Source organism: Halichoerus grypus, chromosome 5 (assembly GCF_964656455.1).
Source record: "Halichoerus grypus chromosome 5, mHalGry1.hap1.1, whole genome shotgun sequence".
Lineage (NCBI taxonomy): Eukaryota > Metazoa > Chordata > Mammalia > Carnivora > Phocidae > Halichoerus > Halichoerus grypus.
The window spans coordinates 172,016,032-172,038,214 of NC_135716.1; the positions used below are offsets into that span (position 1 = coordinate 172,016,032).

At 53.2% G+C, this 22,183-nt stretch overlaps 1 protein-coding gene across 2 annotated transcripts in view; it reads left to right on the forward strand.

Annotated features, from left to right (window-relative positions):
* Positions 1 to 1,974: 1,974 nt before the first annotated feature.
* Positions 1,975 to 22,183, forward strand: part of ECE1 (endothelin converting enzyme 1) — a 112,321-nt gene continuing 92,112 nt past the window's right edge. For both annotated transcript variants that reach the window (XM_078073725.1, XM_078073726.1), the window contains exon 1: positions 1,975 to 2,123. In XM_078073725.1, the coding sequence (XP_077929851.1) occupies positions 2,121 to 2,123 (3 nt within the window). In that variant the 5' untranslated portion in view covers positions 1,975 to 2,120. The remainder of the gene's footprint in view (positions 2,124 to 22,183) is intronic.

Below are 22,183 nucleotides of genomic sequence, written 5' to 3' on the forward strand. Positions count from 1 at the left end.
ATAGTAGCCTGACCTCCCAACAGCATAGATTCATTTTGCTTATTGCTGAACTTTATATAAATGGAACAATGCTTAATATTTTCCAGTGGTTTGTAGTTTACAAAGGACATGCATGTACATTAAGTCGTTAAGTCTTCACATAAGTACAGGGAGGGGGCCAGGAATGACAAATCCCATTTTACAGAGGAGAAAACTGAGGGAATGGAATCTGCTACAATTACACTGCTGGAAAGGGGATCCAGGATAAGTGGGTTCCGTTTTTGCGTCTCCCTGGATCTCAGAATGTCTTCCCAGGCATCAGGCTACAATTCCCAGGAAGATGCTGGGTCAGGAATCTGAAGCTAGCCCCGGCCTAGGCAGCTGATGGTGTGTTACCCAACCTCCAGGATGGAGAGAGTGTCTGGGACAGAGAAGATCTGGTCACCTTTAGGGCAAGGCCCAACCCTCCCCTCTCTACTCTGCTTCCTGTCTGCTGCACTCAACGTGCTTTGTGAATTTTGACAAGTGACCCTCCTCCGTATGTCCTTCCCTCCACATTAAAGAATTCAGAGTGCTGTTGAATGGAAGGGGGGAGATTTGTTTCCACAGAGCCCCCCGCCACCTCTAGGTAGCCACACACACTGCCCAGGAAGGGACGGTCCCCTTTGGAACCTGGCACTATGTGCCTAGATCTCCTCTGTCCTGCGTGCCCACAGTGATGTGAGCTAGCTCCTGAGCAGGGGCTGCTGTGAGCTGTTCCTACCCTCCCTCCCCTCTTCCAGAATCCACCTGTCCCCTGCCAGTTCAAGTCCCTTGCCCCCAATCCCATGGCTGATAGGCAAGATTCCCCACCTCATTCCTTCTTGCCCTATGAAGGCTTATACCTCCTTCAAAGCCCAAACCTCATCTCCTCTCAGAGGGCTTTGTCTCTCCTGAAAAGACACTCATGCCTCTTACACATTGGTTTCTCTCTCTGGACACAAAACAAATATAAGTGATCACAGAGTCACACAAATAAAACACTTTCACAACACACACAAGGTTTTCATCTCTCTTTCTCAAAAACTAGGCTACGTCCACAGTGTACCAAATCACAGCCATGCCCCCTTGTGTGTGCAAACGAACACAAGCACCCACAACATCACAACACCACAGGGATTTGGTCTCTGTAACAGGGATACAAAGTCTCTTTCTACCACATGGCCATGCATGTACAACAGGCCCATAACGCACAGGTCACACATCATACAAATACACAGACACACACCCTTGCAACTTCTTCCTCCTTCACTCTCTTACACAACACACAGCAGAGACAGTTTCTACCCCGGACACAGAAAACTCACAGGCACGGAGAGCCGTCGGTCCTTCTCTCTGCTTCCCTCCCACCGCCTTCTCTTGACCCTCTCTCTTACACAGACATCGACACACACATACACACGCACACACGGAAGCTCCAAGTAACAAACCCCAAATATAGTCAGTCTCTGCCTTTCCGTCACAAAAACACACAGGCACGCGGGTTCCATCCCTTCCCCGCTTATTCTCTGTCCTCCTCCCCACACTCCTCCCCTCCAGCGCGCGCGCGCGCGCACACACACACACACACACACTCACACACACACACACTCACACACACCACAAAAACACACGCGCAGCTGCAGCGCCCTGGGTCACACTCCCGAGCAGGCGCCAGGCAGGAGACAAAGGTCGCCGAGGCTCCCGGCGCCGCGCACCAGACGCAGCTGAGCCGCTCCTCGGGCTCCGCCTGCCCCCGAAGCCGGGTTCGGCGAGGTCCCGACCCCGCACCCCGCAGCCCGAGGCCCTGCCCGCGCCCGCTGCGCGGTCCGCACGCACCCCCGCTCCCTGCCCGGCGCGCCGGGGGTTAAGGAGGTGAAGGGGGCGGGGCCGAGGCCGGGTTCGGGGCGTGATTGGCTGCGCGGCCCGGTCCCCGCGCCCCGCCATTGGCCGCTCGGCGGGCCCGCCTTCCCGGGACCAGGCGCCGGAGCCGCGCTCGCCCGCGGGGAGCCGAGCGCGCGGCCGGGGCCAGCAAGCCGCGCCGTACCAAGAGCGCGGCCGGGAGTCGAGAGCCGGGATCCGGCCCGGGGAGCGGCGCGGTGCGGGAGCGGAGCGCGCGAGCTATGGTGAGTGCCGCCGCGCCCGGCCCCGTCTCGACGGCCCCGGCGGCCGCGCCGCGGTGGGACTCGGCCGGGCTCGCGGGGGGCTGGGCGCGGGCTGCGGCTCTCGCTCGGAAGGCGTGGAGTCGGGGGGCGCGCGGGCCAGGCTCGGCTGGCCGGGCGGCGCCGCCGCGGTTCCGTCGGGAGCCGCCGCGCCCAGCTTGGATCTGGGCAGCTGGCCCCGGCGGGTCTGGAGGACTCGGGGTGGCCGATTCGGTTCGGGGAGAGTTGGTGCAATTCTAGTCTGGGGCGTTCGGAAGTCCGAGCAGGGAGTGGAGACCCCTGGCATCCGGGCTGGGTCCGATACTGGGGTCGGGCACAATTTCCGAGCGGCTGGATCCAGTTGGACCTGAATGTCGCGGGTCGCCGAGGTCGGTCTGGGGCTGAGGCTGGGCTTGGGGCGTCGGGGGTGGCCGAGCCTAGGGCATTTCTGAGGGCTCCGTAGAGGTTGAGGCGCTCGGGGACTGCCTATCCACACTATGGCCCGAGGGAGTGGAGAGTGGAGGCAGCTAGGTTGGCGGCTGTCAGAGACCAGGGAACACTTGGGGACCCTGCTTTCAGTGATCCGCTCTCCCCAGCATCTCCCAGTAATAGGTCCTCAGAGGAGGGGGTTGCTGAGGGGGTTGGTCAGCAACACCAGGGAGAAGGGACTTGGCAGGGGGATTTCATGGGGGTTTCTGGAGCCCCAGGAAAGAAACTCTTTTGGTTGAGGCTGGGCTTGTTGGGGCTGTTTTAGGGCGGGGTGTTGTCTCCGGAAGGAAAGCTTGGACCTTTCAATAATCTTTCTAGGGCTTGATGATCACTTCTGCATCATGGGGGTGGAAGCCACCTACTTCTCTTTGCTTTCCCCTGGACAGGCCCTTCTGATTCTCTCTCCTGGTCCTGTTCTGTGTCCTGTGAATTGAGTACAAGTCACCAGGTAGTGCCTGAGGAGGGCATGTGCCAGTGATGATGGCTGCTTGTCCCAGGGATACAGCCACCTCCATTTCTTTGTGATGATGCTGTCAAGCCTGAAGGGGACCAGGCGGGGGCAAGATGAGACCCCTGTAGGTATGAAGAGCCCCCCAGTGATGCCCCAGGACCAACCTCTGCTCTGCCCAGAGCTGGAGTCCCCTTCTAACATCCCTTTTCCCTCCTCTCTCCTCTCCCCACCAACATCTGCCTCTCCCTCTGCCATTTGCCTGTCCAGAGTAAGTAATAATGAAATTGTGTCTTGGACCCAACCTACCTCCTTGGTCAGGAATCTCTCCCCTGGAATGCTCTATTTGGACAGTTCTGGTGGCAGGGAGCTCACACCCTGTGGCCTGGTCCTTGATTTAAGGTCTCTGCATACAAGCAATAAAAGGAGGTGAGACATTGAGGTCATTATCATTCACTCTGCTTTCAAACCCACCCTGACCTAAGTTACTCAGAAAGAGAACTTTTTCCTCCTTAGAAACCACCAAAGAAGGAGAGGGCACCTTGCCTTGGAGATACTTTTCAGAGTCTTAAAACCTTCCAGGCTTTAGTATCAAACAGATTCAGGTTCAAAGCCTGGCTCTCCCACTTCCCCGCAGGGACTTGGATCAAGTTGAACGCTCACCTCTGACCATCAGTTTCCTCATCTGTGAGAAGAGATGAAAGGTCTCGCTTGCGGGGTGGTGTGGGGATTTGGTGAGATAACCCAGTGAGAGTGTTTGCTCCAATACAGCTTTATTTCCTTTCTTTACAACCTTAAGCTCAAATTGGGAAGTTCTGTGTGAATCTAACCTATTTGCTAGTTGGGAAGAAGAATTAATTACAGGTTATCATGAAGGGAGAAGAAGGGGACAGTGATACTTAGAGAACCATTCCTTTGTTCATCATCCAATGAAGATTTATTGAACACTTACTATATACCCTATGCTAAGGAGGAAAAACTGTCATCAACACGGTGTTAGGGGAGCTTCTGCCAATTCATAAATGTCTGTAAGGATCCTCAGGCCAAATGGCATATCTTTGGGAGAGGCAGAAGTATCATGCCAGGCGAGGAGTTCCTTCTGGCTGGAGAGATGAGAGAAAGCTTCACTGAGCAGGTGGCATCTGAATTGGAAAGAACTTCCAGGTAGGGGAACCTCTGTGAACAGAGGACCAGGGGCGTGAGAACAACGAGGAACGCTCTTGGGGCTTGCCTGGCACCTGGACATGAGAGAGCCAGAGAAGAGGAGAGAAAGTGGCCAAGGGACATGGCTGGGGCCAGATGGCCGAACGCTTAGCCTGAGGAGTTGGAGCACCACTGGGGATTATTGACCCACCATGTGTGGGGGTGGGTGGGTGGGTTGGAGGCTGACGTCAGGCCTACTTGGCCCCTGTCATTTTGGTTTCCCCTAAACACTAGTCCCTGTGCTCATTCCTGAGGTGGGGGTGATTCAGGGCTGCTAAAGAGTTTATTCCTTGGATCTCCTGCTCCATGGGTTTTAAACAAATCCCACGTTCCCTCCCCTCCAGCATGGCCAAGTTTCCCCTGGCCCCCAGGTTCCTAACAGGGCTCCTTTGGAGAGGGGGTGGGGTATTTCCTCTTGTCCTGGCTGAGTGTCCCCTGATGGTCCCCAGCTCCCCACCGAGGGCTCTAATCCTTTGGTGGAGAGTCAGTGCAGTTCTTAAAGGCCTCAGTTGGAACCCCCAGCCCAGGCTTGGGATGAAGGTTCTGAGAAGGCTTTTTATATCTCCTGTCTTCAGTTGTCCTCGTACCACCCAGCAACAGGCACAGAGAGGTGAAGGAGATTGCCCAGGGTCACACAGCAAGATAGGGTCAGAGCGGGCACAAGCCTCTTGTATGTCTAGAGGGTTACCAGGCAGACAGGTTGGGGGAAAGGAGGCCCAACCCAATGTTCCCTGTCTGCCAATGTGGCGGTTTGAGAATGTTCCTCCACATTCCAGCCGAGGGGCTGAGCTTAAAGCCATGGCTGAGTGTTGGGAATCATCTTTACTGTAAGTGGCTGAGTTGAGGACAGGGTCCACTGCCTGGGTTTGAATGCCACATGTACCACCGGCTTGTTGTGTGACCTTGGGTCAACTCTTCCCCCTCTGCACCTCCTTTCCTACCAAGTGGGGCAGATTTGCTTCCTTGGCAGGATATCATGAGGATATAATCTAGGATACAATGTAGAAATGCTTAAGAACTTGAGGGAAGGTATTACTCTTTGAAGATGGGAGGCCAGCCACACGCCCCCTGCACCTGTCCGCTTGGGCTCGCTCTGGCTTCCCAGAGGCCAGCAGTACCCTTCCCTCTGCGGGTCAGCGTCTATGCTGGTACCCGGGTCACTCAGCTCTCCTGACATCGTGAAGATTTTTGGTAAGCAGTTGTGTCGTTAATTTTTGTTAACGACGAAGTAGATTGTTTCCTAGACAGAATTGGAAAGACCAGGCCCCATGGGGAGCAGCAAGATTTGAGTAGTCAGAGGGCTGCCTCCAAGGTGGGTTCAGCAGAAAGTTTCAGGCATTGGCCACGACATAACCCGCTTGGCTAAAGTCCACACTTTGATGTCTACTGCGAGGGAGGAGCCTTCGGCAAAGATTTACGACTTTTTGTATTTCCACTCCATTTTTTTCTTTTTTGTCAACTAGGTAAGCACCCCAGCCACAGTCAGAGTGCTGCGTTCATTCGTTCATTCAGCAAACAAGCCTGCCTGGTACGGTACCAGGTGTCAGGGCTGCCGTCCTCATGAGGGAGAGCGATAGATCTCTCTTTCCACAGTCTGGCGGACCGGCGGATAAGGAGCAGGAAATTAGAAGTGCAATTGCGGTTGCCAAGGAGACATGCGGGGTGCTCGGGAGCAGATAGGGGAACCTCACCTGGGGATCAGACAAGGCTCCCTGAGGACGTGGCATTAAAGCCGTGGTCTCAAGAACACATGGTCTAAAGGATGAATGGGTTCCAGGCAGAGGGAGCAGTAGGTGCGAGTTGGGACCAAACATGGTGCCTTCAGGAATTATGGTGTCTGGGGGCTGAGAAGATGATGCATGGGCGGTGGCCCAGGCAGGTGCATGCAGGGAGGGGCTTGTTAAAGATTTGGGGCCTCGATCCTAAGGACAGTGGGGAGCCACTCTGGAGTTTAGAGTACAGGGAGTGATGTGGTCAGAGTTGTGTTTTGAGACAGTCAGCAGGCTGCTTCAGGGTAGGAGGGGTGAGGCTGGAAGCCGGAAAACCAGTTAGGAAGCAGGTGGAGTGGTCCTAGGAGAGCCGCTGGTGGTCTAGATACTAGTTACTGCCCCCTCTACCTCACCCCACACCCCCAACGTGCTGCCCAAAATGGGCAGTGAAGAGAGGGGAGGCTGTGGCCCTGGAGGTCGCACAAAGCCCCTTTCCCTGTGGACATTGACCATCCTCCCCACATCCTTTCGTACAAACAACCAGTGGGGCTCCTGGCCTCAAGGAACTTTGATCTAATGAGAAGGACGAAATTTCGGAACAGCTCTAAAACCAGGTAGAAGATGATAGTGCCAATCTGGGGATACAGCTCCAGGGTCACCCTGGCCATGAGTATGTATCAGGGGAGGCTTCCCAGAAGAGGTGGCGTTTGTGCTTCCTATGGCAACAGTTAGTGGGATGGTATGTTTCCTAGGAGCCACGTTTTAGAGAAATGAAAGTAAGGAGATACTCTCCTGTCCTTAAGGAGTTATAGTCTGGGGGTGGGGGTGAAGTTTAATGAATGACCTATGCTGATTGAACCCCACAGTCAGTGAGTGGCACTGGGGGTCTAGGGCCTTGGAGTTCTGCCCTTTCCCCAGGGGTCCCCAAGGGCAGAGGTGGCAAAAAGATCCACAGGCCTGTCTTGGCTCACTGACAAGCGTTGGAACAGCTCCCTCCTCCCCACAGAGCCCTTGAGGTGGGGGGTTTTTTGGGGAAGATGTAAACAGAGGAACAAGTTTCTGGAAACATTCAGGAAATTAGCTGAGGGAGGATCTAACTTCAGGGCTCCGAGACAGAGAGGAGGCCCTGGCTGCTAGAATTTAAAACCGTAGAGTGCTTGCGTTCTAACCATCTGATTCAACTTCCCCATTTCATAGGTGGGAAGACTGAGGGGCAAAATGAGGACCTACCATGTGCCTGGCACTTAAATGTAAACCTCTCTGACCTTCACTGGAACCCCAGGAAGTAGATTTATCCCGGGCACAGAGCTAGGGAAGCTGATACTCACAGATCACTTAGGGAACTAGGGACTGGAACCAGGCAGCAGCCTCCTGATTCCTCAAGATTCTGGCTTCGGTTCCAAGCTGCCACCCACTTCAGCAGAAACTCTGCCTTCCCAGGAAAGGCCCCTGGGGACAGGGATGGGACTGCCAGGCAGCGGCCAGAGGCTTTGGGAGATGGTTGGGGCCGCACGTTGACCAGGCTGAAATGTTGTTATTTATCTTTCACCTTTGCACAGCCCTTGACAGTTACCCAGGCCCTTTCCTCCCCATTCACCAACTGTTCTTGGGTCCCACTGCCAATCTGTGGCAGAGCTAGGACTGAAACCCAGGCCTGTGACTCCCAGTTCAGTTGCCATCTCCCAGGCTCCTGGCCTTACCCTGTGGGTCGTGGCAGCCCCCTGCCTGAAGATGTGCCAGGCCTCCTGCCCACTGGCCCCAGGGAGCACGAGGAGCAGCCCCTGGCCCATGAGCCTCCTCCCCCCATTCTCCTCCCCACAAGCTCCATTTCCTCCTTGGCGGGGACAGGCCGGGTGTGAGGCAGCCCTGAGGAGTAGGGTTACAGTGTAAACACCACCATGTCAATATTTACCTCTGCCTGGAACCAGGCCTCCCTGCCTCCCACACGCTGCCCATCCAGGTGCACGTGGCCTGCTCCGAGGCTCTGGTCACTGAAAGCCAGGCCAAGGGTAGAAATGTAGCTTCCCGGCCAAGCCCTGCCACGAGCTTTTCATGTGGCTCCGAGCAAGAGACTCTCTCTTCTGGGCCTTAGTTCTCCCGTCTGTAGCGCCATGTGGCTGGAACGGACCTACTCAGGGGGCGCTTTCAGCCATAACGGGCAGGATTACATACATGCATGATGCTCTGGTTCAGAGCACGGGCCCAAAGCGGGGCAGACCTGGGTTTGAATCCCCGTGCCACCGCTTCCTCACTGTGAGGCTGTGGGAAGTCACCTAACCCCTCTGAGCTTCTGGTTCTTCCCGTGTAAAATGAAATCCTAACTGTACCTACTTTGGGGGGACACTGGTGAGGATCCATGAAACAAGCTCTAGCTCTTGGCACAGGATAAGAACTGAGTAAGCAGTGCTGATGGTGGTGGTGGTTGTTATTCCAAACCAACATTTTATGATTCTCGGAGTCCAGACACTGGGTTACGTCACCTGTGAGCTGGAGCCAAGGGTGGGGTCTCTAACCTCAAGCCCTCCCGGCCCTCTGGGGCCACGGCCTGGGTCAGGGGGAGCCCAGGAGTAGAGAAAGCCCCTTGGTCAACAGCCCCCCTCGCCCCCAACACACAGCTGCCCAGCCTCTGGGGCTCCTTCTCATCGGGCGGAAGGCCAGGGCTGCAATGACCTCAGAGATCCGTGGCAGTGAGGGGGTGAGGGAGGGGGCGGAAGGCGGAGGAAGAACTCATTTCCTAAGCAGCTCGTTCACAGAAGTCCAGTCCACACTCACTGTTCCCTTCAGCCCCGGAGAGGAGGCGGCCACGTGGGGACGAGCGACCTCACGGTGTGGGATGGGGAGAACAGGGAGGTGGGGACTGCTCCCTTCCTTTTTGCTGTGTCCCTTTGGACGCCCTGCGTCACCTCTCTGAGCTTCATTTTCCTCACTCTGACATGGAGATATTGGGGCCTGTGCTGTGCAGTGGTGGGAAGTGTTACCCGAAGAAGCCGGCTCAATCCCGACACGGCGGGGCTCCGCCGATAGCAGCTTCTCTTATGATCGTGGTTGTGAGAACCATTTGCCAGTCCTGTTCTGTGGGGCTGTGCACTTCCTAAGGGCAAGATTGGGCATTTTTAAAGTCGTGGTATAATTTCCTTAAGTAAGATGCACACGTCTTGTGCAGTTGTTTTTACAAATTTATACACCTGCATAACCGCCACCTAGAGCAAAATATAGAACATTTCCACCTCCCCAGAAAGTTCCCAGGTGCCCCCTTCCATCACTGTTTGTGACAGGTGGCTGCTGATCTGCTTTCTGTCACCCCATTTTCACCTGGTTTTGAACTTTATCTGCATGAATTCATAATATGTACTCTTGGGTCTGGTTTCCTTCAGCTTCAGTCAACAGTGAACGGTTTTCCATTTGCCCGTGTCGTTGCATGTTCCAGAATGTGCTCTTTTGCAGGCTGCCTGGCGGCCCTCTGGGCAGATGCACACATATGGACGACGTTCCTGTCTGGGCAGCTGTGACATTCCTGTGTGTCTCTCGGTGGACCTATGCACTCATTTCTCGTCAGAGGGTGGGTACTGGGAGGGAGCCTGCTGGGTCTGAGGGTCTGTGTGTCTTTAATTCTTGGAGAAACTACCAGGTGGTTCTCCAGGGAAGTGTCCATTTTCCCAGTGTATTGTTCACCTCGGCTGACAGGCCCAAGGTCTAGCCATGAGTAGACTCTTGATGAATCTTTTCTGAAAGAAGGAAGGAATTTGAGACCTTTCTTTGCCTTAATGCTTCCGATCCACCCTGCCGGCCCTGCCCCCGCCCTCGGGGCCTGGCAGCTCTGGGAGGCACTCTTCCTAGAACCTGGGCTTTGGGTTTTACTTGTCATTTCTCATCACAAAGAGGGGTTTCTGGATGTGGAGACCCTAGGCCATGAGGCTTTACCAGTCTGTGTGACCTTAGGTAAATCCCTTCCTTGCTCTTGTCTTCAGTTTCCCCTTCTGCACAACACTGGGTGGATTGAAGGTTTCCCCAGCTCCCCAGTTTCTGGTGGGCTCCCCTCATTTGGGAGGCATTCGCTCATGCTTCTTCACCTCCGGGGTTGTGCCTGCCCCCCTGGTGAGCCCCAGCTGCCCTGTATCTCTGAGGAAGGACCATTGAGGAAGTGGACAGGCCCTTCATTCTTGGTACCCTTGCTAAGAGCCTCACTGTGAATCAGTCCTCTCTGGGTGAGAGCCCCCCAAAGTGGGCCCCTGGCAGTGAGAATGTCACCCATGGAGGCTTTGCAGAAATGGCCTGGGTATCAGGCAGACCTGGGTCTCAATCCTGCCACTTCCTGGCTGTGTGACCTTGGGCAAGTCAGTCTACCTCTATGAACTCCAGCATCCTCACCTGCAGAGTTGTAAGGACAAAATGAGGTCCTACCTCACTGTAGGGACCAAAGTGGATGGGGCAGCAAAATCCCTGCCCTTAAGGAGATGTATTGTAGGAGAGGGACTGTGCAGGCAACCCAACCAACCAGAAGGATCACTTCAGAGAAAGGAAAGAAAACAGTGATGTGGTGGAGAGTTAGCTGAGAGGTGGGGAGGGAGCTACTCAAATGGGTGGGCAAGGAAGGAGGTGACATCGAGCCGAGTCCTGAGGATGAGGAGAGGGTAGCTGGGCAAAGATGTGGGAGTGGTGAGTTCTGAGCAGAGGAACAGCAAGTGCAAAGAGCCTGAGACAGGAATGTGGGATTTGGCATGTTTTGGGCGGCCAGAAGGCTGATGTGGCTTGGCAGAGGGAGCAAGGGGAACAGGGGTAGGAAAAGGTGGACATGGAGGGGCCAGGTCATGCAGGGCCTTGTCAGGCGTGGGGACAGGGCCTGGGGGAGTTGGCATTTTGTTCTGAGAGTGATGGGAAGCCCCTGCAGGGCTCCGAGCAAGGGGGATGACTGGTTTAGGTTTTGGCAAGGCTCTGGCTGCTGGGCGGAGGATGAACTGCAGGGGGCAGGAGTGAGGCAGGGAGGCTGGTGTCAGGTAAAAGGGGAGCGGGATCTTAGGGCTTTTCATCTGTTCTGAGGGGGAGGCTTGTCTCACTCCAGGATCTGGGATCTTAGCAGCTACTTCAGAGGATGGGAGAGAGGGAGACAGGGCATCCCAGAAGCCACAAGACATTCTGGCCACAGAGCGAGGTGGGCGAAAATTGCCGTTGAGGCCCAGCAAAGGCTTTTGTCCTAAAACCTCCACTTGAACTTGACCTTCCAGAGTGAGCTCGGGATTCCCCCAAACTGACCACATTCTAACCACCCCAGGCCATGGGGACCCAGAGAAATGGGCCAGGAGGGCACGGAGCCAAAGCCTGCCTCCCCCACTTCCGTACACCATGCCGAGAAGTGAGGGCAGAGGAAGTGGCGGCTGTGAGGGGTTGCCCGGCCCCTCTGCCCTCTGGGCTCCTGCTTCCACGGCCTGGCTCGAGGGAATCTTGTGGCTTTGCGGTTCTGGGTGTCCTGGCTGGTTTGGGTCACGAGGCAGCCAGAAGGCAATACTTCATGTTTTTCTGCGGGTGTGGAGTGGGTGGCTCTCTGGCATCCTGCTGGGCTTCCCAGAGTGGTGGGCGGGGAGAGGGCAAGAGGGCATGGCGGTTCTCAGAGTCACAGAAGGTTGAAGTGGGAGTGCGACTTAGACATCATCTAGACCGACCTCGGGTGGGAAGACAAAAGCTCAGAAAGGGGAGGAGATTTGCCTGAGGCCACATGAGGAGTTAGAAGCAGGACTTAAGACGCTGGTCTCTTGGACCCCTAATCTAGCGTTCTTTCTGGTTAAGATGTGGGTTTCAGAGCCAGACAGACCTGGGTTCTCGTCCCAGCTAGGTGACCTTGGGCCAGTGACTCTCTGAGCCTCAGTTTTCGCCACTGCGGAATGGGATAATAGTAACATTTTTCTCATGGTGATTATGAAGAATGGTTGAAATGATTCATGTAAAGCTGTAAAGCTCGTAGGATGGTGCACATAGTAGGTCCTCAGTAATGGGAGGTGTTATCGACATTATTACTGTTGTGGTTCTGTCATTCTAAGCCTTGTGATGTGCTGGAAAGAATGTCTGGGGGCTAGCCTTCACTTGTGCTGATTTCTAGTTCTGGTGAATGCACTGAAGCAGGGGAAATGAGGATATTGCTTTCGTCAGCCCACCCCATGGCTACTTGCTTATTTTACTTCCCCATATAGTTGGGAAACCCTTTAGCAAGGTCCTTAATTGCCAGCACCACCACCCTAACATGCACGTGCGCGCATGCGCCCAGCTCAGGTGGCCTGGGGCTGTTGTGTCAGCCTCCAGCCTGAGTAAGGGGCAGACAGACAGTAAATGCAGGCCTAGGATGGAATGCTGCATGGCTCCCATCTTCTGCATCGGGTCCCTACACTCACTGATTCCCATTTGTATGGTGTGGCCTGAGGCTTAAGAGCAGGGGCTGTGCGATTAACTTGAACTTGAACCCAGGATCCACCACTTAGGTGTCGTAAAGGACCTCTTAGCAGGGAAGTTTTCCTGTCTGAGCCTTGGGCTTCCTATCTGTGAAGTGGGGGTAACAGCCACCTCCCTGGGTGATCACTAAAATGACATGAGAGCTGATGTGACTGGAGCATGCGGGGTGCATATTCAGTGCTCGACTCAGAGAGGTGGGCGTCACTGATAACGACATCAGGCCTACTCCTCTTTCCACAGCTGTTCTTAGAAATCTTCTTGACCAGCTCCCGCCCATCTCTCAGGCATTGCCACAGCTGCCTTCACTTCCTAGCCCGGACTGCCTTCTGTCAGGGCACAAGTCACTTTGGGTGAGACCTCCCACCCTGTCACGTCTCCCTGCGTGAACACAGATCAAGAGCTGGAGCTCCGGGACCAGCCTGCGTAGGTTTGAATCCCAGCACTGCCATTCGCCCAAGCAACCTCAAGCAAAGTCCTTAATTCCTCGCCTTTGCCTCTACCTGAGGAAAATGGGAATAATAATAGTCCCAAACTCATAGAGTTGTTTAAACAAGCAACATAATTCTTATAAAGTGTAGGATCCATACCTCCCATACGGGAAGTGCCTAGTATATGTGAGCTGATTTTATTTCTAGATGGAGTTCTAGCAGAGCCCCTGCCTTTTACTCTCTATATTCCCAGCTCCTGGTGGGCTCGGGAGGGATTTGGGGTTCTCTAGGGATGCGCGCTAGGGGCGATGGGGAGTTGCCTTACCAATGAAAGGGGCCTCCCCGGAAGAACTGTGCTTGGAGCCTCGGTCAAGGACTCAGGTTGCATTGCGAGCTTGTTTATTTGGCAGACATTCCCCGCAACTCTGCTCTGTGTCAGCCTGTGCTGGGAGAACGTGCAGGCGGAGCTGGTCTGAGGGAGCCCACGGTCCACGGGGAGCCCAGGAAACGTGGCTGTGCTGTGGTTAGAACACGATCTGCACAGCGCTGGGCACGCTGCTTCAGAGAAGGCTTTCTGGGGCCACTGACACCTGATGATTCCTTGGGGGGAAATGATATATTAACTTCTGCCCACATTAGGGTTTTCTTCAGTAATCTGTTTGTTCTTTCCTGCCAGCAGCGTTTCCCCGGCTTAGCTATTACGTGATGATAACGGTGTTCATGGCGTTATTTGCTGTGCGTCAGGCATAGTGCTGAATGTTTTATGTTATAAATTCACTTTGTCCTCACATCAACCCTATGAGGTATTTATTATTATCCCTATTTTACAGGGGGGGAAACTGAGGCACAGAGAGACACTGTATCTCTCTCAGTCAGTAAGCGGCAGAGGAAGATGTGAACCCCAGACCGTTTGGTCCCAGAGCCCAGGTTCTTAACCGTCATGCTGGGGTTGCTTCATCTAGAACTGATTTTTCCCCACAGTGCTGAGGACCGGGCAGTCTCACGGGCTCTGAGTACCTCACCTTCCATGGGAGTCCTTGGAGCCAGCACAGGTGGAGTAATGAATATTAGGTCTTTCTCTACAACCTTCGTTACACATCAGCTCTGGGATGAGCAGGTTCAGACCTTCAGGAGAGAGGGATCTGGAAGCTAAAATCCTAGAGAATCAAGGGTCTGTATCGGGGAGAGGAACAGGGAGTAGAGTGGGAGGCATTTAGTGAGGGAAAGGAAGGGAACCAGAAGGCCGAGAAAGTTGGCATTCAAACTAAATCAACATTTAGCTGAGTGCCTCTTCTGTGCCAGATATGAGGATGCCCTCCAGGAACTCCCAGGCCTGTGGGAAAGAGAGACAAGTCAACAGGTAAATTCCTGAATAGTATTTGAGTGTGTGGGCAGGAGCCTTTGAGGGCCCAGAGAAATGGATGACTAAGTTGGCCTGGGGAGATGCTACTTGAGTTGGGCCTTTTTTTTTAAAGATTTATTTATTTATTTGAGAGAGAGCCTGAGCGAGAGAGGCAGAGGGAGAGGGAGAGAGAATGAAGCTCTGCACTGAGCATGGAGCTTGACATGGGGCTCGGTCTCATGATCCTGAGATCAGGACCTGAGCTGAAATCAAGAGTCAGACGCTCCACCGATTGCACCACCCAGGCGCCCGGTTTGGTTGGGTCTTGAAGGATGAGTAGGAGTTTGCCAGCCAGGTGGAACCAGGGTAGCAGAACCAGAATTTACACCCAAACAGTCTGTCTTCAGAGTCTGTGTTCTCACCCAGCAGGGCATGCGTGGTTCCACTGCCCTGCAAGGCCTGACCTTGGGAGACGTGGCTCTTCTGGTCCTGGGTCCCGCCGGGTGGGCCCTGGACAGCAATCCCGTCATTTCCCGTATAACCCCTGCTTCTGCTCCTCGCAAACCTGACTGACTGCCCCTTCTGCAAGGGCCCCAGGTGGTTGACCAGCCTCTCAGGGAGGGTCTCTCCGCCTTCTCTAGATGGCCAGGAGTTGTGGTGTGTGAGAAGGACACACACATTCCACCCCCGAGCCATTGTGGCGGCAGAGGAGGCTCGGGGAGACAGTGAAACACTTCCTGTTGGGTTTTTCACCACCCCCGCTTCCTCCCACCTAGCACCTGAAATGTACTTTGCATAAGGCACTTCCTCAGATTATCCCAACAACCCTAGCAGGTGGAGTTGTTTATCACTATTGTAATATTGAGGAAGGTGACTCAGAGAGGTCGGGCCACTTATCTGAGGTCCCACAGCTAAGCAAATGTGTAGAAGGACCAGAATTTATACTTTGATTTGTCTAATCCCAAGGCCTATGCTCATGTGTTTTGTTTTGTTTTTCTTTCAAGATTTTATCTAAATTCAAGTTCGTTCACATATAGTATAATATCAGGGGTAGAATTTAGTGATTCATCAGTTGCGTAGAACACCCAGTGCTCATTCCATCACATGCCCTCCTTCATGCTCATCCCCCAGTTACCCATCCCCCCCACGCCTCCCCTCCAGCAACCCTGTTTTGTTCCCTAGAGTTAAGAGTCTCTTATGGGTTGTCTCCCTCTCTGTCTTTATCTTATTTTTTTTTCCTTCCCTTCCCCTATGTTCATCTGTTTTGTTTCTTAAATTCCAAAGATGAGTGAAATCATAGGGTATTTGTCTCTGACCCATGTTTTTAAGCCATTAGGAAACATATCAGTTTATGATGGACCATGTGCCTTTCTGGTGACAGATACTCTAACCCCATTCCAGATAACCTTTGGGCTTAGAGTCAGGGCCCCCAGGGATTACAGGTTAGTGGTAACAGCAAGAAGATTGCATTGGTTGCCATGCTTCTCAAACTTGAGTGTGCATGAAAATCATCAGAGATTCTGGTTGCAAATGCAAATTTCATTGCCCTTGTCCCAGACTTTCTGATTCAGTAAATTTGGAGGGGGTATAGTAACCTACATTTCTGACAAACTCCCTGATTCTGATGCTGGTGGGCCACACATCACACTTTGGAAATCCTGATTTATTACATATCCTCTCTGGGCTCAGCATTGTTCTCGGCATTTTATTTTGTCGTTTCAGCCCTCAGAACATTGCTTGGTAGCAGAAATTGAGGCAAAAGGAGGCAGGGAGTCCTGAAAGACATTTCTACCAGTCATAATGAAGACATTGGTAACCAGTCTGTCTAAAGTATTAATTTAATCTTCAGATTAACTGGATCAGGGGGCACCTGCCTGGCTCGGTCGGTAGAACACGCAACTCTAGATCTCGGGGTTGTGAGTTTGAGCCCTACGTTGGGTGGAGAGATTATTTAAAAAGAAAATCTTTTTAAAAAAGATTTTCTTTATTTATTTTGAGAGAGAGAAAGAGGGAGAGGGAGAGTGTGAGGGGTGGGAAGGGGCAGAGGGAGAGGAAGAGGGAGAGAAGTAGACTCCTGATGTGGGGCTCCATCTCCCCACTCTGAGATCATGACCTGAGCTGAAATCAAGAGCCAGATGCTTAATTGACTGAGCCACCCAAGTGTCCCTAAAAATAAGATCTTAAAAATCTAAAAAAAAAAAAAAAAAAAAAAAAAGGATCAGGAAACTGAGGCTCAGAGAAGTTAGGTGACTTGCCCAAGGCCAAACAGCTTGTAGTAGGAGAGCTGGGATTATAACCCAGATCCCTCCGCTGCCAAGGCTGGTATTCTTCCCAGTACCCCACATGCCTCTTTTGTATGGTCTCGCACACAGATTCTTAGAGGCACAGAATCCAGCTCCACTAACCAGATAAATATGGAAAGGTAAATATGGGAAGATTAATGGTGACAATAGCTACCATTTATTGAGCATCCACTATGTGCAGGCACAGGGTGGTGAATGGTGAGCACAGAGACATGGTCATAGGTAATCACATAGATCTCTAATTATGAGCAGGATGCTGTGTGAGCTTCTATCAGAGAAGCCCATACCAGGCAGAGGCTCAGAGGAGACTAGGGTCAGGGAAGACATCTGTGAGGAAGAAACAGTTGAGAAGCGATCTGAAGGATGGGTTAAGTGTTATCCATCTAAAAAGATGGAGAGAAAGATTCTAGCCAAGGGAACAACATGTGCAAAGGCCCTGAGGTGGATGACCTATAGCATGTTCAGTGTAGCTGGAGTAGAAAGCAAGGGCAAGAGTGACCCAAGGTGAAGCTGAGGGGGATCCAGGGGTGGGCCCCACAGGCTGTGTAAACCAGGTGAGAGATTTGGACCTCATCCCAAGAGCCGTGGAAAGCTCTGTGTGTGTGTGTGTGTTTGTTTTCAAATCAATAAATTTTAGGCTTTATTTGCTTTATTTTCTTTTATACCAAAAGACCCCATTTAAGCTGGCAAAAGAAGAAAAGGCAAAAATTTATAACCAGCAGGGTGGAGGGTTCAGCAGGGCCTAGGAGGGGTGCCAGCAGGGAGGTGACAGGATCTGATGTGCCTTTTATTAAACTCACTCTGGCTGCTGACTGGAGATGGACTTGGGGGAAGGGGCAAGAATGGGGGGTGAGAGGGGGTGGTTAAGCCCAGGCTGGTGGTAGTGGCAAGGGAGAGGCAGAGACACTGAGGGTTAGAGTTGATGGTGATTGATTGGGGTGGGGCAGGGGATCTGGCCCAATGCTTTGACAGGTGAGAACAGAGCCTGCAGAGGTGTGTGAGCTGCTCTGGGTCAGGGTCACATAGCTCAGCATCAAAACTCACATCCCAGGGCCTTCCACAAAACTCTGACTCAGGGCCCAGATTGCCGGCAGCCACGCCTGCAGAGTTCTTCCAGGCCTTCTGGTGTCTGGACCCCCTCCCCCTAAGACTGGTGGCTTCTAGGGAGGGGGATGCTTTATGTGCACAGATTCTGTCTTTGAAACATCTGGGGGGGGAGGGGCGGTGTTCTGACCTCCAGATTCTTTCTCTGTGACCTCTGCACCGAGGCCCTCCCCAGGCTTTGAAGGAGTCCACAGAAGTTGGGCTGGGTGGGGGCTGGAAACACTGCACACAAACGGCCCCTCACTGGGCAGGGTGGTGGGGGCGTTCCAAGGCTCTGAGGAGATACCCTACCATGGAGAGAAAGGAGCCACAAGAAAGCCCGGGCCTACTTCGTTGCCCAGTGGGGTTTCCCCAGAAGCAAGGAGATACCCCTTCCTCCAAACCTCTTGAAGTGAAAACTGCCGGCTACCATTTTAAGATTTCTGTTTTCTTCCCCCAGTTAACCTTGTCTGGCAAATAAGACCACGGAGATGTTCGATTAAGGGAATTTCTAGCTCTGCAGGCCTCTCCCCACCTCCCACCCTGGTCTAAACCATGCCCCTCCTGGGATCCAAGAAAGCTCTAATCCCCTGTCGTGAAACTCAGCCCCTCTGTATCTGAGCCCCCATTTTTCTTAGGATTTGGAATCTCTTTGGGGTTCAGGCTTCCTTTTTCTTACCAGGTTCTAGAGCCCACTCACCTCACTCTTCTCCCTGGGCATTGCCCCGGACCTTGGACCTGGGCCTGATCCCTTTCCGGGGACTTGCTCACCTGCTCTCCTGGAGACCAGCCCTCCCTCCACCCCCACAGTCTCCTGGGGTTCGGTATCTCCGCCAGGCCAGCGACTGGGCCCTTCTCACTCTGATACACAGTAAGCACTCAAGAAATGTGCTCTCCTCCTCCTGACACCCCTGCCCCCGCCGGCCCAGCGCCCCCAACTTTGTGGCTCCCCCTTAGATTCCCCCCTCCCCCGCATGGGTATTTTTGCTCAGGGAGAAGTGCGCTGTGTGGCAGCCGAGCCTGGAAAGCAGCTATTGTTGGCTCAGAACATCGGATGGAAGAAAGATGAGGGCTGAGAAGGGGCAGGAAAAACCTTCACTGCTACTGGCTCGGCCCCCTGGTCCTGTTGGGTCAGGGTGAGGCAAGTTTAGGACAAGTCTAAGAAAGTCCCCTTCCCACAGTAGGGAGCTCGGTTGTGGACACCATGGCACTGGTGTGAAATGGGCAGTAGGTTTGGAAATGAGGTAGGTTGGCGTACGAACCACTAGCGGCCTCACGGAGAAGCCAGGAGCTCCTTGAGCCTCTGGCCGACATCAGGAGGCCAGTACCAGGACCCCTTTATAACTCTTTCTAACACCTGTTCTCAGGGTTCTCTGGCCTGTCTGCTCCATGGAGCGGGACCAAGGAACCACAGTTCAGTGAGTTTTTACTTTGAGCCAGGCCGTGGGGTGAGCAGCATGTGTGTTGACTCATTTCGTTAGCATTGACTCTCAAGAGATGGGTCTTATTGTGTCCCTATTTAACAGATGAGGAAGCTGAGGCTTGGTGAGCCACCAAGGCCACACTGCTTAGAAGCGGAAGAGCCAGTATTCTGGCTGACTCCGGAGCCAGAGTTTCTTGCAGGCTCCTATGAGGAGTCCCCTATCAGGGTGGAGGCTGCGTGTGCTTCTGGCTCAGAGGGGCCACTGGCAGGGACGAGAGAAGGCCAGCAAGGGCGGATGAGCAGAAGGTTGCTCTGGAGCCCCGTCCAGGAGATCCTCCTGGAAGGGGGGCAGGTGGTACCCTTTGGGGAGGGCAGGCAGCTGGAAGCACCTTTGGAGCTGGGTGAAGAACGGGCACTGTTCTGTCCTCAGGGCACTCACGTCATTACTTTCATTCCGACTGTTACTTCTCTCCCCTGGAGGGGAAGTCCTCGAGGGCAGGGACCCTGGCTGTCTGGGCACACTTGCGGTCAGCAGATGCCCAGTGAAGGATGAGCGGAGGAGGGCGTGACCTCACAGGGCCGAGATAAGGAGGGGCTTGGGATGGGGAACAAACCATCTTGTGGCCGATTGATCGTTCATAGTGCCACTGGGGAGACATTTCTTTCTTTCTTTTTTTTTTTGCTTTAAAGATTTTATTTATTTGACAGAGAGAGACACAGCGAGAGAGAGAAACAAGCAGGGGGAGTGGGAGAGGGAGAAGCAGGCTCCCCACTGAGCAGGGAGCCCGATGCGGGGCTCGATCCCAGGACGCTGGGATCATGACCTGAGCCGAAGGCAGATGCTTAACCGACTGAGCCACCCAGGCGCCCCTGGGGACACATTTCTAAGTGTTTAATGCCAGCAAATGGAGAAGTAGACTTGAATACATAAAATTACACTTTGCGATCCGTTCCGACCCTCAGCTATTGTAGGATGTGCTTCTTTAAAGAACAAAACCTGGAACAAAAATGTAAGTGAGCATTTATGCTGGTGATCTCTGATCCGTCCATTGAAGAGATTGCTTAATAGGAACCGTTTTTTCCTTCTTTGGTGATTTGTGAATTCGCTTGCTGTCCCCAGGTGGCGGTGAGTCAGCCATAAAGCTCATTCAGGAAAGTCCAGAGGAATTTTCTTCTCCATCAAGTTCCATTTCAGCAATGCTGGGTGACACCCAGTGACACGCTCAAGGGTGGGTTGGGAGATCTACTAGCCATTTGTCTCTGCCATCTCTGTCTCCATTTGTCCCCTGCCGTCCTGGGGCCCAGAGCCACCTCAGCTAGAGCCAGCAGGGTGATTAGGGACCCTCGGGCTCCCCTAGACTGACTCAGCCCAGCCCTGGCCCTCTCTGGGGAAATATGAGTCATTTCTTCAACCCTGAAATGTTTCTCTTTATGTGGGAAGAAGGGGGAAAGTTCAGGGGTGGGGAGACCCCCCTCTCGGTCTCCTCCAACCTTGTTTCTCATCTATGAAGAGTGCTCTAGCGGTGGATGGAGGGGTCCCAGGGCGATTGTTGGTGGGGCAGCTAGAGGCTGTTAAGTCAGTAAACTGCATCCCTGGCAGCCATCAAGGTCACCCTAGACAGAACCGTGCTGGGCTGAGCCGGTGGAGGGTCCCTCCCCTTGACCAACGCTGGCCCCCCTCCTCCTTCCTCTGCCCACCCAGCACCCTCGGCGGGGGGTGGGGGGGCGGGGGCGTGCTGGCCCATTCTACCCCTTAACCTCTTGAACCTGATCAAGTTAAGAAGGTGCATGGAGGGGAGGTGCAGCACCCCCCTACTGATGAGTTGGAAGGGTTTAGAAATCTAGCTTCAGCAAGGGAGTGAGCGGTTGTGGGCTTGATCAGTTAGTGATGACTGCTGGGACTCAAGGAGGGGCGGTGGGGGTGCTCCTAACCTTCCTCAGAGAGGAATGAGGGGCCTGCATCCAGTCCAATACCCTCCCCCAGAGCCCCCATTTTTTTTCTAGGTGACCTTAACTCAATTGTTTTACCTCTTTGAGGCTCGCTTTCTCATCTATAAAACAGGGCAAATAAATACCACCCACAGTTGTGAAAAATAAATGAGAAACCATCTGCAAAGCAACCTTACTTCCTTGGAGTCCTTATTTAGGTGTCACCTTCCCAGCCACCCTGGTGACCAATGCCCGCCCTTCCCGTTTTCTGTCCACCTCCATCCCCCCACCACTTGATTTTTCTGTCGCACTTACCACAGTCTAGCATACTCCCTGTTTTACTTATTTATTTTCCTCTGTCCCCTCCCACTGACATAGAAGGATTTGGGTCTGTCTTGGTCCCTGCTGGGTCCGCCTAGAACAGCGCTGGCATGTGGTAGGCACATAAATATTGGTCAAAAGAATGAATGACTGTGAGTCCCTGGCACAGCGTCTACCTGGTTGTAGGGCCACAGAGCTTTTGGTCCCCCTGCCTCCGCCTTCTCTCCAAGTTAGCTTATCCACTCTTGAGGCTTCAGGCTTCATTTTTATTTACCTTATTATTTTTTAAAGTAACCTCTCTGCTCGGGGCGCCTGGGTGGCTCAGTCGGTTAAGCGTCTGCCTTCGGCTCAGGTCATGATCTCAGGGTCCTGGGATCAAGCCCCGCGTCGGGCTCCCTGCTCCGCGGGGAGTCTGCTTCTCCCTCTCCCTCTGCCTGCCGCTCTGCCTACTTGTGCTCTCTATCTCTCTGTCAAATAAATAAATAAAATCTTTTAAAAAAATAAATAAATAAGGTAACTTTTCTGCTCAATGTGGGGCTTACACTCATGACCCTGAGATCAAGAGTCACATGCTCTACTGACTGAGCCACCCAGGAGCCCCCATGCTTAATTTTCATATTTGGGCATTTCATACCAGTACATGAGACTGCCCTGGGGAATATAGTGGGGTATTTTTATAGCAAAATCAAAAGGTACTGTTTTGGAATAGAATGTAGAATTGGCATGAATTTTTATTTTATTTTACTTTACTTTTTTATTTTATTTTATTTTATTTTACTTTATTTTATTTTATTTTATTTTTAAGTAGGCTCCATGCCCAGTGCAGAGCCCAATGCAGGGCCTGAACTCACGACCCTGAGATCAAGACCTGAGCTGAGAGTCAGACGCTTAACTGACTGAGCCACCCAGGCATGAATTTTTAAGATGAA